At 40.3% G+C, this 18,222-nt stretch overlaps 1 protein-coding gene across 3 annotated transcripts in view; it reads left to right on the top strand.

Moving 5' to 3' along the window:
* The window catches only part of Ccdc38 (coiled-coil domain containing 38), a 37,464-nt gene that overhangs the window by 11,265 nt on the left and 7,977 nt on the right, over positions 1 to 18,222 (top strand). For all 3 annotated transcript variants that reach the window (XM_090328433.1, XM_090328431.1, XM_090328432.1), the window contains exons 6-14: positions 118 to 182; positions 3,151 to 3,314; positions 3,416 to 3,496; positions 5,762 to 5,913; positions 8,246 to 8,332; positions 9,642 to 9,693; positions 10,609 to 10,678; positions 12,580 to 12,731; positions 16,403 to 16,538. In XM_090328433.1, the coding sequence (XP_090184559.1) occupies positions 118 to 182; positions 3,151 to 3,314; positions 3,416 to 3,496; positions 5,762 to 5,913; positions 8,246 to 8,332; positions 9,642 to 9,693; positions 10,609 to 10,678; positions 12,580 to 12,731; positions 16,403 to 16,538 (959 nt within the window). The remainder of the gene's footprint in view (positions 1 to 117; positions 183 to 3,150; positions 3,315 to 3,415; positions 3,497 to 5,761; positions 5,914 to 8,245; positions 8,333 to 9,641; positions 9,694 to 10,608; positions 10,679 to 12,579; positions 12,732 to 16,402; positions 16,539 to 18,222) is intronic.

Genomic DNA, 18,222 nt, shown 5'->3' with positions numbered 1-18,222 from the left:
TGACTGGACATGGAAATTAAGTCTAGATCCATGTTGAATGTAATGATGTTTTACTCTTCTCCCATGCAACATCTTTGGAAGATAATGTTAAAGATAATATTTCAATATTTTTTACAGGTGCAGATGCAAAAAGAAGTCTCTATGAATTTATTAGTGACCAGAGAAGCAGGTTTCTACTTGAGGTAGTAAAAATAATTTTTCTTCCACTAGCTAACCAGAAAATGTCTTGTATTGCATTGTCAAATATTTGCCTTGACATGGTATTTTTTTCACACATCCCAAGTTTTTTGGCTGAATGAATTTGTTCATTTTTATCTTCATTTACTTGGGTAATATTTATTGAGTGCTAACTATATGCCAAATAGTAAGCACAAAAAGACCCTCTCTTCAGGGAGTTTATATTCTGTAATCTATTAGGAAAATTACTTTTGAGGTTGTCTGCTTTTTTTTTTCAGTTCCCTCCCCCAACAACCTTGGTAACACTCAAGAAATCCATTTTAATTTAGGTCTCCTTGAAATTTTGGTTGATACGATGGGAGTTAAAGCACTCTGGAAATTCAGAGAATTCTGGAATCATTCCAGCGTCACTTAAACCCATATCTTTTGGGGGGCATTTGACGAAAATAACAAAAGCTTTTATCCTACCATGAAAAAATATTTGACTAGAAACCAGTCCAAGTAATTGAAAATGTGATTATTTAGTATCTCTATATGAATATTCACTAAGTATAGATAGAGACACTAAGTACTTAACAGTGGGGGATAATTATGACAGAAATTGTTTAAATCTCTATGTCAAGTATTTAATCATCTAAAGAAATCCTGCATCTTTGATGTTAATGTGTAAGTGAAAATGTATTTGTGCCCAGCCCATACCTGTAATCCCAGCTTCTGGGTTTCGGGTGGTTAATTGGAGATAAGCGTCTCCAGGTCTTTTGTGCCTGGGCTGGCTTTGAACCCTGCTGTTTAGATACAATATCCTAACACTCAGTCCTCCCACTCTATTCTCTCCACTGCCCCGCTCCAGTCTGCCTCAACTCTGGAACTGAAATCCTCTAATATTTAGACTTAGATGTCCCATCATCAAAACTGCTTCTGTTTTACTCTTTCCCACACTTGTAATCCATACCTCCTGCAAGAGTCCCTATGCTGGGAATAATGATTCCATTTCCTTGTTGATTGGGCCAAAATATTGGAGTAATCTTTTTTGGGGGGGAGGGGGGTCATGGGGCTTGAACTTTGGGCCTGAGTGCTATCCCTGAGCTCTTAAGCTCAAGGCTACTGCCCTACCCCCTGGAGCCACAGCCCTACTTCCCATTTTTTCTAGTGGTTAATTGGAGATAAGACTCTCATGGTCTTTAGTGCTCGAGCTGGCTTTGAACCTCGATCCTCAGACCTCAGCCTCCTGAGTAGCTAGGATGACAGGTGTGAGCCACCACACCCCTGGCCTGGAGTAATCTTTGACTCCCTGCTATCCACATCAAGTACACCAAAGTATACCAAAATATATCCACCACAGACCAGCAGCTCTGCTGCTACTGCTGTAGTTCATATCACCCCCTCTCTTGTGTGAATTGTTGCCCTCACCTCCCCAAGCCCTGTAGCCTCCTGCTGTCTTGATCCCCCTTAGTCAATCTCTTCTGCATAGTACTAAGGCAGAGCCCCTCATCTGCTCAAGACCTGGAGAAACCTGCTCTAGTCCCTGGCTGTCTGTGAGCTCGTTCTTACCACTGCCAGTCTTACTCACTGTCTTCCAGACACAGAGCCTCCAGGCTGTTCCTGAAATACACCCTCTTTCCTCATCGGCCCTGGTCAGTGAACCACCTGACTGTCTCTCAAATACGCATGATTGGCTTCCTACTTCTCTCCAGTTTCTGATTACTTTTTTAATCATGTCAGAAAGATTTTTCAGGGGCCAGGAGTGTGGCCTAGTAATAGAGTACTTACCTAGAATGCATGAAGCCCTGGGTTCAATTCCTCAGTACCACATACACAGTAAAAGCCGGAAGTGGTGCTATGGTTCAAGTGGTAGAGCACTAGCCTTGAGAAAGCCCAAGGACTGTGCTCAGGCCCTGAGTTCAAGCCCCAGGACTGGCAAAAAAAAAATTCAACAAAGACTTTTCATTGGCTATTCTACACTTACCTTTGCCCACCTGTAACCCCTTCCTTTGGGTATCATCAACTCTACCTTGACTAGAAGAGATACTTTATCAAAGCAGTCATGTCTATTTTGTCCCCCTATATTTGCACTGCTCAAAACAGTCCTGGCACATAGTAAACACTCAATAAACACTTGAGGAATAAATAAATACAAATATTTTTATTATAAACTCAGAGGGCCAATTATATTGGTTGCAACTTCCTAAAATTATCTAATTTCTGTGTTTATATTGTATTTATTGATTGAAACAGGATCTCAGACTCTACAGCCTAGATTTGTATTGAGCTTAAGATCTCCCTGCCTGCTCATACTGAGTGCTGAAATTACAGACATATACCACTTACACTCAGCTGTCATTTCTATGTTTTAAATTCATTATCATGTATGTAGCTTTGTTTATCATTTATTCTTCATGCATGAGATTAAAAACGCAAGTAGATTTTTACATTCCATCCTGAAAGCACAGAGGTAGAGGTCATTGTACTTAGGGATCTAAACAGGCCTCACCTAAATGACTCAGAAGAACGTGTCATTGGCAAGGTGGAGTAGAAATTGCTTTCTCCATGGGCCTTTCCTACTGGAGAAGAAGCTGGTAGACATGGAGGCTGCAGACAACCCAGTTGACTCATGCCTAGAATGATGGAGGATGACACACTGTCGGGAGCAGAGCCTGGCTTTTTGAAGGGTTATGTAACTCTTCATGGCTTCATAGCTCTTTGATTTGTGGGGCACAGACAGTTTGGAACAACACCGAGTCTCCTCATACAAGTAAGCGAGGGTGTCACCTCCCTTCTAACTCCCCCTCAAGGTCCTAATCCTTCAGGAAACAAAAGCTAGGCCATTGTCCCTAGAGATCCTCCTACTATGACTTCTGAACACAAATGACCCCTTCCTGTGTAACTTATTTTCCTCTTTGTTGTGAGACTGTTGGAATGTTCTAGACATGTGTGCTAATGTTCTTGATGCACTTTCATTTTCAATATTCCCAGTATGCTCTGGCAACCAAAAAAAACACGATTAAAAAACTTGATAAATGCATAACAATGAAGGAAAATCAACTGAAAAAAGCAGAGAAAAAGCTCCAGGAAGATGCAATAGCCTTTGAAGAGTTCCTTCGAGAAAATGACCAGAGATCTGTAGATGCTCTCAAAATGTCAGTGTTCTCCTAGCCAAATCCTTTTCCTACTGATGCTTTGTTTTCGCCTCTCAGAACCAAGGATGGCACATGCTAACCCATCTCTGTTAACTTTGCAGTGCGGCTCAAGAAACTCTAAACAAACTCCAAATGACAGCCGAGCTAAAGAAAGCGAACATGGAGGTGCAGGGGGTAAAAAAGTGAGATCATTTACTCACCTCATTGTTTTTTTTTTTTTCTTGTCAATCCTGGTGCTTGAACTCAGGGCCTGGGCACTGTCCTTGGGCACTACTCCTCAAGGCTAGTGCTCTGCCACTTGAGCCACAGCACCACTTCTGGCTTTTTCTGCGTAGGTGGTACTGAGGAATTGAACCCAGGGCCTTGTGCATGCTAGGTGAGCACTCTACCACTAGGCTATGCTCCTGGGCCAGTTTTTGTTGTTGTTGGTGGTGGTTGGTTGTGGGGCTTGAATAGAAAGGTTTTCAGACTTGTAGATACAGAAAGGGGTTGAAAGACAAAGCAATGCGAGGCTAAATGAATCTTATTCTATTCATTTTAACACACATTTCTGCCCTACATTTTGCCCTCTGAGATTGGGCTTCCTTTTACAATTACCTTATGATTTTTATCAGCAGTGTTTTCTTTTTATATTTATACTTCCGATTGAGTAGAATCTCACATTGCAATTAGGCTGTAAAATTACAAGAGCAGGAGTTGGAATTTATATTTTTATTTGTGTACCATTTGCCACTTTATGTATGTGTGCTTGTAGGGGGGTTGAACTCAGGGCATTGTGTTTTAGCCTTAGTTTCTTGCTAAGGCTAGTGTTCTGTCACTTGAGTCTCATTTCCATTTCTGGCTTTTGCTGGCTTTTGTTAAATTGGAGATAAGAGTCTCATGGACTTTCCTGCTTGGTCTAGCTTCAGACTTCAATCCTCAGAACTCAGCTTCCTGAGTAGCTAGGATTACTGGCATGAGCCACCAGCACTCAGCTCTGCCACTATCTTTTGAACGTGCATATTTGCTTCTTCTATAGACAAGGAAACTCAAACTAATTTTAAATATTCATAAAGATTCACCATCCTGGACATAATTACAGAGCCTACAATGTGCTTTTCCAGTAAATTCTGGCTACAGAAACCTCCTCCTCTGTTTAAGGAGTAAAACATTGATGTCCCCTACCCCCCAATACAGAGTATTCCATTTTCTCACCCTGTGATATAATTTAAAGACTCTGTCCATTCTAAGGATATTTGTAGCCTCCCTCTAGCAGCTTCTATGTTTGTATACAGTTCTACATTTTTGCCCAGTGGCCACCCAGTGACATCCTTCAGAAAGCCTCTGTCTCACCAGAGCTGAGAGAAGAGCCTAACAGATGAAGAATGAAATCTGAGCACACTGATATGTTATCCTAGCACTAAGAGTACCGACAAGGATAGACTCTCTTGAGTCTATCTTGCAATGTGATTGGGTCAAACCTTTGTGGAGCAAAGGTGGAAACCTTTCAGTCCAAATACCTAAGTGTTGTCAGAAGGATCTTAAGGATAAGGGTATTACATGGTCCCATGACTTTGTATGCCATGCATCTCTTCTAAAAGATTCAACTAAGAATAGCTACCACTGAGTGTCATGGGGATAAAGACACCTGCAGTGCATTCAGAAAATTGCTCAGCACATAGTACGTCATTGCAAAGTGTTAGTGCTCTTTCTTCCCCTCAGATCAGTACTATCTTTTACTCTATTTAATTTCTTCCCATGTCTAGAACTTAATGCTTCATTCAGTAATGAGGAAGCAAAGGAAAATGGTAGTTTTATCATTTTAAGTTTGCCAGTCTTGGGGCTTGAATTCTGGGCCTGGACGCTGTCTCTGAGCTCCTTTTTGCTCAAGATTAGCACTCTACCACTTGATTCACAACAGTACTTTTAGCTTTTTCTGTGATTAACTGGAGATAAAAAGAGTCTCACAGACTTTCCTTCTTGGGCTGGCTTCAAACTGCGATCCTCAGATCTCAGACTGCTGAGTAGCTAGGACTGGATTACAGGCGTAAGCCACTGGCACCCAGCTAGCTTTAGCATGTTTTATTCAGATTGCATTTCTGTATCTTGTTGAAGCCTGTATTTTTATAGTCATTCTCATAATTTTGTAAGTTCATTATACATAATGAAGAGAATTAATTTCTAAGGTGTTTTTTGTTTGTTTGTTTTCTTGCCAGTCTTGGGGCTTGAGCTCATGACCTGAGCACTGCCCTTGGGCTTTCTCAAGGCAAATGTGCCACCACGTGAGCCACAATACTACTTCTGGCTTTTTCTGTGTATGTGGTCCTGAGGAATTGAACCCAGAGCTTTGTGCATGCTAGGCAAACACTCTACCACTAGGCCACACTCCCGGCCTTCTTTTTTAAGTTTTTTTTTTTAAATGTGCTTTCATAATGATAGAACTAACAGTATCATTGTTTCTTTTGAAGTGACATAGCAAAAACAGAATTCCTTCTTAAGGAGTACATGCAATACGGATATTTTCTGTTGAAATTATCTCCAAAACATTGGCAAATACAACAAACAATAAAAAAAAGCCAGGCATCAAAAAGTACTACTGCTCTTCCAAAAATAGTACCAAGTAAGTCACATAGTCTTAATTTTAAGTAACTAGCCTTAATTCTGGATGTGTGTTATTTAAATAGTCAGAATTTTACAAACAAACTTGAGCAAGGATTCCTACTACCTCTTATTATAAATGGTTCATTTGGAAATTGAGGTTCGTTGTGGGTATAAAGTCATAAAAACATATACATGGAAAAAGAGAAGCTTATTATTTTGAGATGAAATAATAGTCTAGAAATCCCTCTAAAGATCTCAAAAAGCTATTAAATATAACTGACGTTTTCTAGAAAGCCAACAGAAATAAAATCAATTACACTTTATTAACCTATTATCTTAAATAAATTAATCTTATTAACTAATTATATAGGCAAATTAAATTCAAGAAAACAATAACTCTTAATGAATGTGACCTGGAAATCTGATAAACTGAAAGATTTATGTTTGTAGATAGGAAGATTACTATTATAAAGTTACCAATTTTCCTGAAATGAATGTATATGTTTTATAGAATTAAAACAAAAAATGTTATCCAAAGAGAGATGAACAAGTACTGATATTGTGCTGTTTTGTTTTGTTTCAAATTCTGGGTTTCCCGTTTGCTAGACTGGAATTTTACTACTGGAGCTGCACCTCCAGCCTGACTTGGTTGGTTATTTTGGAAATACATTCTCAAAGATTTTTTTTCTGTCAGGGGCTTCAAACTGTTATCCACTGGATACCACACTTCTGAGTAGCTAGAATTACAACTGTGAGCTACTGGCACTTGGAAACAAATACTTTAAAGTGAAAAAGTAATGAGAAGTTACTATTAACATGTTATGTAATATAATGCCATGTAATTTCAGTAATTAGAATATCAGTAGAGAAATTGATCTTACTATAAGACACTTCCATCAGTGATCAAAAATAGAGGAATAGGAAGTGGTGCTGTGACTCAAGTGGTAGAATGCTAGCCTTGAGCTGAAGAGCTCAGGGACAGCGCCCAGGCCCAGAGTTCAAGCCCCACGAACAACCAAAAAAAAAAAAAAAAGGTGAAACAAACCATAATGGAAGACTTCAGTGACATGTGGGAACTATGACTAAACTTATCCTCCTCCCTGAAAACCATTCTGGAAAGAAATCTGAGTTTGCCTACCGGGGCCACCAAGCACCAAGCAGAGTAATCCCTAGGAGAAGACAGGTCAATGAAACAAGCACAGTAATTCCACTTTCCTCCTAGAGTTCCTAAGAGGTTCCAAAGCACAGAGAGCCCAGGTAGAGCCCCCTGAGAGATAGCATTTATACCACAGAAACAGGCAAACCACAAGTTAAGGAGAATGTGTCTTGCAAAGAGCTGATTGTTAAATATTTCCCAGCATACCATTGATGGTTACCTTACTCATTTTACCACTCGTCTTACGCTCACGCTTGCTCAAAGATCACCAGAGGGTATGAACAAGTAGAACAGGTATGATGGTGAAGATAGGGTGGAGGTAGAAAGATCACAATCTGAAGCCAATCTAGGCTTCAACAAGATACAGGAATGCAATCTGAATAAAACATGCTAAAGCTAGCTGGGTGCCAGTGGCTTACGCCTGTAATCCAGTCCTAGCTACTCAGCAGTCTGAGATCTGAGGATCGCAGTCTGAAGCCAGGAAGGAAAGTCTGTGAGACTCTTATCTCCAGTTAATCACAGAAAAAGCTAAAAGTACTGTTGTGAATCAAGTGGTAGAGTGCTAATCTTGAGCAAAAAGGAGCTCAGAGACAGCGTCTCTTGAGCTCAAGTTCAAGTTCCATGAACGACAAAACAAACAGACAAACCCTGTTAACTTCTATAATAAGCATTCTAAATAAAATTTTTTTGAGTCAGTCATGGGCCTTGAATTCTGGGTCTGGGCATTGTCCCTGAGCTCCTCAGCTCAAGACTATTGCCCTACCTCTTGAACTACAGGGCCACTTCCCATTTTCTAGTGGCTAATTGGAGATAAGAGTCTTGGACTTCTGTACCTGGACTGGCTTTGAACCGTGATCCTCAAATCTTAGCCTCCTGAGTAGCTAGGATTATAAGTGTGATCCACTGGTGACCAGCTTAAAATTTTTTTAAAGAAAAAAAAGCTCGGGCCGGGAGTTTGGCCTAGTGGTAGAGTGCTTGCCTGGCATGCACGAAGACCCAGGCTTGATTCCTCAATACCACATACATAGAAAAAGCTGGAAGTGGTGCTCTAGCTCAAGTGGCAGAGTGCTAGCCTTGAGAAAAGCCCAAGGACAGTGCTCAGGCCCTGAGTGAAAGCCCCACAACTAGCAAAAAAGAAAAAGGAAAAAAGCTCTCATTCTCAGCCCTTCTACTCCCTTCTCTTTTCCATTTTTAGAAATCACAGTAAGTGTACCTAAAAAACGGGTGGATGGATCCGAAAAGACATTATCAGATGACTATTCTTCAGTAAAAGTGAACAAAGGTAAAAGTTAAGATGTGTGACTTAGCTCCCCAAAGGAAAACTAGAAAATGCTTCTCAAAATAGGAAAGGAAGGTCTAGTCACAGTTTGGGAGACCAGTAATCTTGGTTGGCCTGCAACTCAGGTAAGTCCCTCTTGGAAAGAACAGATAACTCGAAGCACTTCCTTTAAGGCCATGATCCTCGTTGGGGGGAATGGCCCCTGCTCCCTTCACAGCCCATTACAACCACAAGCCAGGAAATGGGCTCCAGCTGTGCTGTTCTTGTTTGATTTCTGGACAACATTTAAGAATCAGCATCTTGGGCCAGGAGTTTGGCCTAGTGGTAGAGTGCTTGCCTAGCATGCACAAAGCCCTGGGTTTGATTCCTTGGTACCACATACACAGCAAAAGCCAAAGTGGTGCTGTAGTTTAAGTGGTAGAGCACTAGCCTGAGAAAGCTCAAAGATAGTGCCCACGCCCTGAGTTCAAGCCCCAGGACTGGCAAAAAAAAAAAATCAGCATCTTCTTATGAAAACAATAAGGCCTGTAGTGTGGGCAAAAGCTAGGAATTTCCCCATTGGAAGTATCTGGGCTGTTAGGTGTGGATGTGAGCATGGGGTGTGTGTGTGTGTGTGTGTGTGTGTGTGTGTGTGTGTGTGTGTGTGTTATGTGTATATACATGTATAACATATCTATTTTCTCCTTCATACATGTATGTGCACATGTTTGCCAGACTTCCAGGTCATATATATTATTATTTTCTTGGATTTAATTTGCTTATATATTTATAGTTAATAAGATTAGTTTAAGATAATAGGTTAATAAAGCATAATTGACTATTTAATAGTTTTTGAGACCTTTAGAGGGATTTCTATGCTATTATTTCATCTCAAAATTATGTCTCTTTTTCCATGTATATATTTTTATGGTACACAAATACACAGGAACATACAAACATACTTGTATAAACTAGCTACATATATATATATATACACACATACAAATATATCCATTAACATGTACTTCATAGTTTTTGTCCCTAGTGTGTGGCTTTCAATAGTAATTACTATGTGCTTATGACATCATGTCATAAGCTATTCCAGCTGCAGTGCCTTTGCTTTTTATACTTATTCTTGGAGCCCAATTTCAGTAGAATAGGTTCTATTTTCCATATATTACCTTTCTGACAATGAAATGATTACATATGAAAACAGAAATGTACAGTGAAATTGAATATCTCATCCCAAATGGCAAACACTAACTCCTAAAGCCCTGTTCTTTCTCTCCCAATACCATCACAATGGGTTGCCTGCCCCCGGCATTCTGAACAGGAAAGCAACGCAAGCATGGCAATTTACTGCTAGATCCCAAGAAATCATCCAGGTATGGTACACACTTAATCACCTTCCTTGAAACAGAGTGAGTTTTAAAAATGTCCCTTGTTAGCCCTATTCCCTGAACACAGAGACCCCAGCTCAGCATTTGTTGTTATGGATACCAGGACAAACAGTAGAGCTGCTTCTGTGTGCTTCTGAAATGACTGGGCTGTCTGGCCTTTGAATTCTTTGATAAGGACCTGCAAGTCGTATTTGCAGAAAGTGCCAGTCCCCTGCCTCTGGGGTTTTCCTCTTTCACCATCGACTGTCATATGATTTATTATAGTACTCTGTCTGGATTGCTGATTCCTGCACCCACACTTGTTTTGTAAATGGCTCATTTTCAACTCTGGCTTTGTGAAGAGAGACTTGAGAGAATACAGTATGTGTAGACCAGGCTCACCAGCCCCAAAGAAGGGCTCTGGGCCAGCACTACAGTGTCCACAACCATTATTCAGCAACAGAGACGCCTGACTCTGAATTTTAGGGGCCCCAAAGCCACTCTACTTCTATGGCATTTACCTATCACTATCGTTTTAATTAAACTTTTACTTTGAGATCATTATAGTGTCACAGCAATTGTAAAAATAATACAGACAGGTCCCATGGACCACCGACCCAACTTCCCTCTGTGGCACCATCTTACAAAAGGGTAGCCCAGTGTCACAGTCAGCAAACGGACACACAGGCAAATCCAGAGCATCCCTGAGGCTCCTCTTTATATGGCCGTTTCGGAGCCACACTCTCCACTGAAACTACCGATTTCTGCAATGAGCAGTTCCCTAAAAAGTTAACTGGCAGGCTGCTGGAAAGAATTATGTTACATCCAGTTGGAGCCTAGAGTCAACTCAGAACTGAAAATGAATCTGTTGACAGAAAAATTACTCAGAAATCTTTTTTTTGTTTTCCTCTCCTTTCACAGCCGGCCTGAGAGTAGCAGCTCTGAAGACAGTGTAGATTTCTTGCTAGATGATGAAATGACCGTTACTGTGGTAAGCAGGTGTTATTTCTCAATTTACATAAATGTATTTTGTGAAAAGTATGTGTGTGCATTTTGGAGGGTCTTTTGAAATTAAAATTTTTCTATTTCAAATAGTTCACAATTTTTCCAAATAGAAATGAAATAAGATATTGATATTATTCTTCAATTGTCTCTATATCAAACTACCTATAAAGACCGATGTTTATAGCAAAGCATAGAGGAGGACTGGGAAGATTTATAATCTGCAGTCTTCTTATGAGAATAGCCATGTATTTGGGATGAATTGGGTAGCTAGACCAGAAGACAAGTCTTCACCCAATCCCATCTTGATTTCTCTAAAATTGATTTTGTGCTTATCCTACTTGAAATCCACCCACAGAAACTCAAAAGAAATTTAAATAACATCTATTATACAACATGCTTTACCCAAGATACTTTTTTGAAAAATTATGTTTTGTGTGAACCTATAAACAGAGACGTAACCTTTCTTTTTTTTTTTTCTCTCAGTCATGGGGCTTGAACTTCTTGTCCTGGGCATTGTCCATAAGCTCTTCAGCTCAAGGCTCCTGCCCTACCCCTTTAGCCACAATGCCACTGCTGGTTTTCTGGTGGTTAATTGGAGATAAAAGTGTCACGGGCTTTAGTGCCCGGGCTGGCTTTGAACCTCGATCCTCAGATCTCAGCCTCCTGAGTAGCTAGGATTACAGGCGTGAACTACTGCTGCTGGCTGAGACTTACCAATTCTAAATGTACACTTGCATTAGTTATTTCATTGTTGAGCAAAAGATCTTTATACAACTTGTTCACTTTGCAAGACTGAAACTCTGCCCCCATTGAACACCTCCCTCTCCCATTTTTTCTCATCCCTGGGAACTATTCTCTTCCTAAGGGATTGGCTACATTAGGTATAGGATTTGTCTTTTTTTATAGTTGGCCTCTTTCATATAATGTGTTTTCCCCAAAATTCATCCATAAACAATGTCTCCTTTTTAAAGTCTAAATATATTCCATTATATTTCTGCACTACATTTCTTCTATCCAATTCTTAATACCCATTTAGCCATCCATATACATCAAGGTTGATTCCACTACTTGTCAGTAAGGATGAAAATAGATATGCAAACACCCAAGTCATCTTCATAAAAAATATATTTCCTTAAAGTCATACAAACTATCCTTAAAACTTGGAAAATATAAAGTAACTGAAGGGTGAGAAGAAAATGACTTTCACTTAGCCTCCTATCTTCTATTTCTTCTTTCTTGCTGTTCCCTTTCCCTTTTTCCTGCCCTTGATTTCTTGTCTGCTCTATCCCTTCTTCTTTCTCTTTCCCAATTGTATTTTTTTTTCTACCTTTAACTCTTCTGTGTCTTATGTCTCTGGTCTCCTCTCATTCCTAAAATGTTCTCTTTCCAAGAGCCATGTCTCACTTGGAACTATGCAAGGCTCCTATACAATTATCTTTCTGCCTCACAATCAAATCAGTCGGCTATGATTTGGATGGAGAATGTTCACCCAAAGCTCTATGTATTGAAGGCTTGGTCCCCAACATGGGATGCCGTTGGGAAGTGGTCAAGATAATAAGTTAGGGGTGGGGCCTAGTGGGGGAAGCTGGGCCACTGGGGATGTCCCCTGAAGGAGACACTGGGCCATCGGCCCATCCATGTCTCCTCGCTCCTGGCCACCATCACCAGGATGCATGTGCTGTGCCACCATGAGCATGAAGTGATGGGCCAAGTGTCAGAATAAACCTTTCCTCTTTGTGTCTCAGGTATTCCTGTCACAATGACGGCAATCTGGCTAGTTCTGGTGTTTCTTTACTCCTCTGTGCTTTCTAGATGGGTTGCATATGTCTGTGTATGGGTATGGGTATGGGTGTGTGTATGTGACTTGCATTCTTCATTATTGGTTAGGATCCAGAGATTTATTTCAAGGAACCAGAAGAGTTGCTTCAAGTCCTCACCCAGCTGGAAGAGCAGAATCTTAATTTGGTCCAGTATTCCCAAGAAATAGATGAAAATCTTGACGATGTCAACAGAAGAGAAAAAATTATACAGGATAAGATGTAAGTCATTAAAAACAACAGTGTTTGATGTATTAAGCAATTCCCAACCAGACACCATGACCAGCTCCTTGAGGCTGGCTCTTGCTCATATCTCAGGATGTGGGTAGGATGTTTTCAAATTAATAATAGTTTACACTGTGGGCATGAAAGGTCCAAGTTTTACTGACACAGAAGAGAATGGCCTGCTTCCTTTCCCTTGTGAACATTTTTTTCCCAGCTAGGAATAATGAAAGATAGTTTAGAAGACTAACAATAAAACAATGTCTACTGCCTTAATTTTTTTCCCAGTGTAGTTGTCACTCCATCACATAGCTAGGTATCATTTCTGTAATTAAGTCATGTTTGGGATGTTAATAAGTGCATTTTCTCCAGCTTGTATCTCTTTCTACTATTTAGTAGTATAATCTTTTTTTTCTTTTTTCTTTTCTTTTCTTTTTTTTTTTTTTTTTTTGCCAGTCCTAGGCTTGTAGGCTGGAGCTCAGGGCCTGAGCACCATCCTTGGACTTTTTCTCAAGGCTAGAACCCTACCACTTGAGCCACAGCACCACTTCTGGCTTTTTCTATGTATGTGGTACTGAGGAATCGAACCCAGGTCTTCATGTATGCTAGGCCAGCACTCTACCACTAGGCCAAATTCCTGGCCTTAGTAGTATAATCTTACAAACCAGGCATAGAAGCTTATGTCTGGAATCCCAGCTCCTTGGGTAGAAATCAAGAGGGTTGATGTAAGAGCATCCTGGGCAAAAGCTATTGAGACCATGGCTGGGTGGAGTGGTGCTTGTTTATAGTATCAGCTATGTAGGAAGAGTATAGAAAGAGGATCAAAGTTTAGGCCGACCAAGAAAATTAATATAAGACCCTATCAGAAAATGACAAAAGCAAGTATGTGAAATCCTGAGTTCAAATTCTAGTACCATAAAAAGACAAATAGTATATCCATTTATATCAGTGATATTTTTTATATAAAATTTATGTTGTGGGAAGGAGGCTGGATATAAGAACTCAAAAAACTACTTCCTGGGGCCGAGAGTTTGGCCTAGTGGTAGAGTGCTTGCCTAGCATGCACGAAGACCTGGGTTCAATTCCTCGGTATCACATACATAGAAAAAAGCCAGAAATGGTGCTGAGGCTCAAGTGGTAGAGCTCTAGCCTTGAGAAAGTCCAAGGACAGTGCTCAGGCCCTGAGCTCAAGCCCAGGACTGGGGGAAAAAAAAAACAACTACTTCCTACTCTCAAGTTTTATATTATTGTTTCACAAAAGAGCTTCAAGCCACAGAGATTAGATCTCTATTTCTATCCATTAGGAAAAAATAAATATAATTTTAATATAAATTAATATAATAATTTTAAATGTAATTTTATTGTTATTATTGTGTGGTACAAAGGGGTTTCTATTTCATAAGCCAGGTACTGAGAACAATTTTCTAACAAGATCAGTCTTATTTTACAATGGATCAAGCTACATGTATCTTCAGAACAAACTAATTTGTCCAGATGGTTAAAACAAAAACCTGGGCCGGGAGTGTGGCCTAGTGGTAGAGTGTTTGTCAAACATGCATGAAACTCTGGGTTCGATTCCTCAGTACCACATACACAGAAAAAGCCAGAAGTGTGCTAGCCTTCTGAAAGCTCAAGGACAGTGCTCAGACACTGAGTTCAAGCCCCAGGATTGGACAAAAAATAAAAAATAAACAAAAAAAACAACTGTTATCATTACATGTCCTTTGAAACCTGTAGTATTCTCAGTCGTTACAGTGTATGGTTCCCCCTGACAGGACAGGTGCAGGTAGAAAAAAGAGGGCATATGTGAAACCCTGTGACCCAGAGGCTCTTTATGAGACTCTCTGGGTGAGGAAGGGATTCTTTGGGTGTTCTGATTGGCCAGATCTGAGAACACACACCTGGTAGATTACATCACAGTTTGAGTTCCTGAAGCCTCCATTCTGCTGCTCTGTGTTTGGGGGACCTGCAGGGAACCACAAGAGTAGAACAAGGGGAACATAACTCCTGGTGGAAGCAAAAGGCAGCCTTTAAATGTTTGTTTTTCTCAGCATAATGTGAGTGCTTTAGGCCATATCTTTCAACACAACCTCCTGTCTGGCTTGCTAGTTGAGAGTGATGATATGTCCTGAAAGAAGGCTGATGCTCCTCTTCAACAAGTGGTGCTGGCAGAACTGGTTAAGCATCTCCAGAAAACTAAAGTTGGATCCTTCTTTGTCACCCTGCACCAGGATTAACTCCAAATGGATCAAAGACCTCAAGGTAGAAGAAGATACACTGAAAACTTTACAAGAAGGAATAGGAGATACACTAGGCCTCCTTGGCACAGGTCGAAACTTTCTTAATAAGGACCAAGAAACACAACAAATCAGAGAAGGTCTGCATAAGTGGAACTGCATTAAACTGCAGAGCTTCTGTATGGCAAATTAACTAGAAAGCCTACAGAGTGGGAGAAGATCTTCACTAACCATACAACGGACAAAGGCCTCATATCTAAAATATATCAACAGCTCAAAAAATTGAATCACTCCAAAACTAATCTCCAAAGAAACAACCATCCCATTAAAAGATGGGCCAAAGACTTAAAGAGAGACTTCTCTGAAGAAGAAATAAGAATGGCCTATAGACACATGAAGAAATGCTCAACATCTCTGGCCATAAAAAACAACTTTGAGATTCCACCTCACTCCAGTTAGAATGGCCAGGATCAAGAAATCTAATAACAGATGCTGGCAGGGATGTGGCCAGGAGGGATCACTACTACCCTGTTGGTGGGAGTGTAAACTTGTTCAACCACTATGGAAAGCAGTATGGCAGTTCCTCAAAAAACTAAACATAGAGCTCCCCTATGACCCAGCAATTCCACTACTTGGCATTTACCCAACTGTCCAGAAACAAGAACATACTAAATCCACCAGCACAACAATGTTCATTGCAGCACTATTTACCATAGCAAAAATATGGAACCAACCCAGATGCCCCTCAGTTGATGAGTGGATCAACAAGATGTGGTATTTATACACAATGGAATTCTATTCTGCCATCAGAAAGAAAGGCATTGTCCCATTTGTAAGGAAATGGAAAGACTTAGAAAAAGTCATATTAGGTGAAATAAGCCAGACTCAAAGGAACATAGGCTCAATTGTTTCCCTCATTTGTCATAATCAGTAGAAACCTTGGGCTGTCCTACCAGAGATTTACAATAGAGCAAAACCGAGATACATAAGGCCATATAGTGTAACAGTAAATGAAAGGACCTCCAGGATATAGAAACAAAAGCCATATAATGAGTGATTGTTGCCCTTAATGCACTGTTACCTCTCTTTTTTGCTATTCCATAGTTATCTCATATTGTTACAGTATGTTATCTTGTTTTCTGATATATTATATATATACTTATTTGGTTATTTGAAATAGGATAAGGAAGGGGGGAAAACAAGATGGGGGTGGGGATAGGGGGAGGGAAATGGGGACCAAGACATGAGAAAGGGTATCAATGTATGTGAAGTAATGCGCCTTCTATCTGGTGAATATCATGTAACCCTTCTATTAATTACAATAAAAATATATGAAAAAATTTACAAATAAAAAAAGAAGGCTGGAGCTCCTAATCGCTGCTTCCCTCACTAAAGCCAGTTATAGATGAAGACCCCTCTCTTCCTTTACAATAGAAATGCCAATGTCACCTTTCTGTTGGAGCACAAGGAACTACTCAAGGCCCAGTGTGCGAGAGAGGAGGAAAAAGCAGCAGAATTGGAACTGAGATCCAGGCTCTTCAGTTTTGGAGAATTTAATTCAGATACTCAGGTAATCTTTCCTTTTCTTTCTGTTTTTTTTTTGGGGGGGGGGCCTACGGTCATGTTCCTTGGGCTCAAGATAATCATCATTTGCCTTCCTTGAGTGCTAATCACTAGAAGTAAGCAGTTTAAACCCATCACCACTCCCAAGAAAAACCACCTTAGCATCATTGTTGCCAGGATGTAGATGGTCAGTTTACTATATTGGAAAAATTCAAATTGGCAGGGATCTGAGTGCAAAGATTGCCTTGTTACTTAGTGTCCTCATAAAACTGGTACTCGATAAATGTTTGTTGAATGAATGCTGAGGTTAATATTCATTCAGACCTCCATTTCAAATTGCTTTTCTTGAACATGCTCAAATGGACTACCAATTCAAAGTGAATCTTTGAGGCTAATATATATTTACAGACATTTTTCAAACACATTGACTTCATATAGATTGTAGGGACTACATCAGAAAAAGATGACTATCCTCCCTTGCCAACTGCATTAACAAAATTCCCCTTTCTTTCTCTCTCATATCCTAGGGCATTACAAGACCCTGAGTTAGCAAGGGCTGGGGTCACGCAAAGCTACAGCAGGAAGTATAACAGCATTCCCCCTTTCATTCTTTTTTTAACCATTAAAAAAACTGTAGTCATATATACACAACTTTGAGCTAGACATGGTGTTTCAAGCCTGTAATCCCAGCTATTGAGAGGTGGAGATGGGATATCACAGGTTGAGACCACCCCGAGGGGAGAAAAATAATTTACAAGACTCCATGTCAAGCCAGGCGCAGACTCGCACCTGTAATCCTTGCTACTCAGGAGGCTGAGATATGAGGATCTCGGTTCAAAGCCAGCCTCAGAATTAAATACTGGGAGACTCTTATCTCCAGTTAACCACCAGAAAACAGGAAGTGGGGCTGTGGCTCCAAGGTGGTAGCCTTGAGCTGAAGAGCTCAGGGGCAATGCCCAGGCCCAGAGTTCAAGCCCCATGACCCCTCTCCCCACCCAAAAAAAAGGAGAAAAAAAGACTCATGTCAACTAATGGCTGGGTGTTTTGCCATGCACCTGGTATATCAGTGTAGGGGAAACACAATGGCTGGGCACAGCAGTGTGACCTGTCGGCCAGTGACATAGAAGCACAAGAAGAAGAATCTCAGCCCAGACTGAGCTAGCCTTACATCAAGACTCTACCTTGAAAAGAATACTCATAACTTATGTATACAAGGTACCAATGTAATCCAATAACATTAAGTATATTTGCCATGTTGCATGACTGTCACTATCATCTTTTTCCAGTTTTTCATCCATTTTCAACATGTATTTTAACATCTCATAAATGATAAATGCACTGTTCAGTAGTGTTACATACATTCATGTTGTGTTGCAACCAGTGCCCGAAACTCTTCCATCCTGCAAAAGCAAAACTCTGTGAATCCTAGCCTTTTCCCCTTCCTCTTTTGTTCCCCAGCAACCACTATTCTTTCCCTCCCTATAAATTTGACTCCGCTAGGTTAACACTTATAAGTGGACTTATACCACTGGTGTCTAGCTTATTTTATATAGCTTCATCTATGTTGTAACATGTATCAGAACTGCATTCCTCTTAAGACTAAGTGATACTCCATCATAGCTACCATATTTTGTGTACCCATTTTTTTTGTTGGTGGGCAGTTGGGTCTTTTCCATCCTTTAGTTCTCTTA

The sequence above is a fragment of the Megascapheus bottae genome, chromosome 2 (genome assembly GCF_031878675.1).
Source record: "Megascapheus bottae isolate mThoBot1 chromosome 2, mThoBot2.hap1, whole genome shotgun sequence".
Taxonomy (NCBI): domain Eukaryota; kingdom Metazoa; phylum Chordata; class Mammalia; order Rodentia; family Geomyidae; genus Megascapheus; species Megascapheus bottae.
The sequence above is the reverse complement of the archived record's forward strand: the minus strand, read 5'-3'. Positions and strand labels throughout refer to the sequence as shown.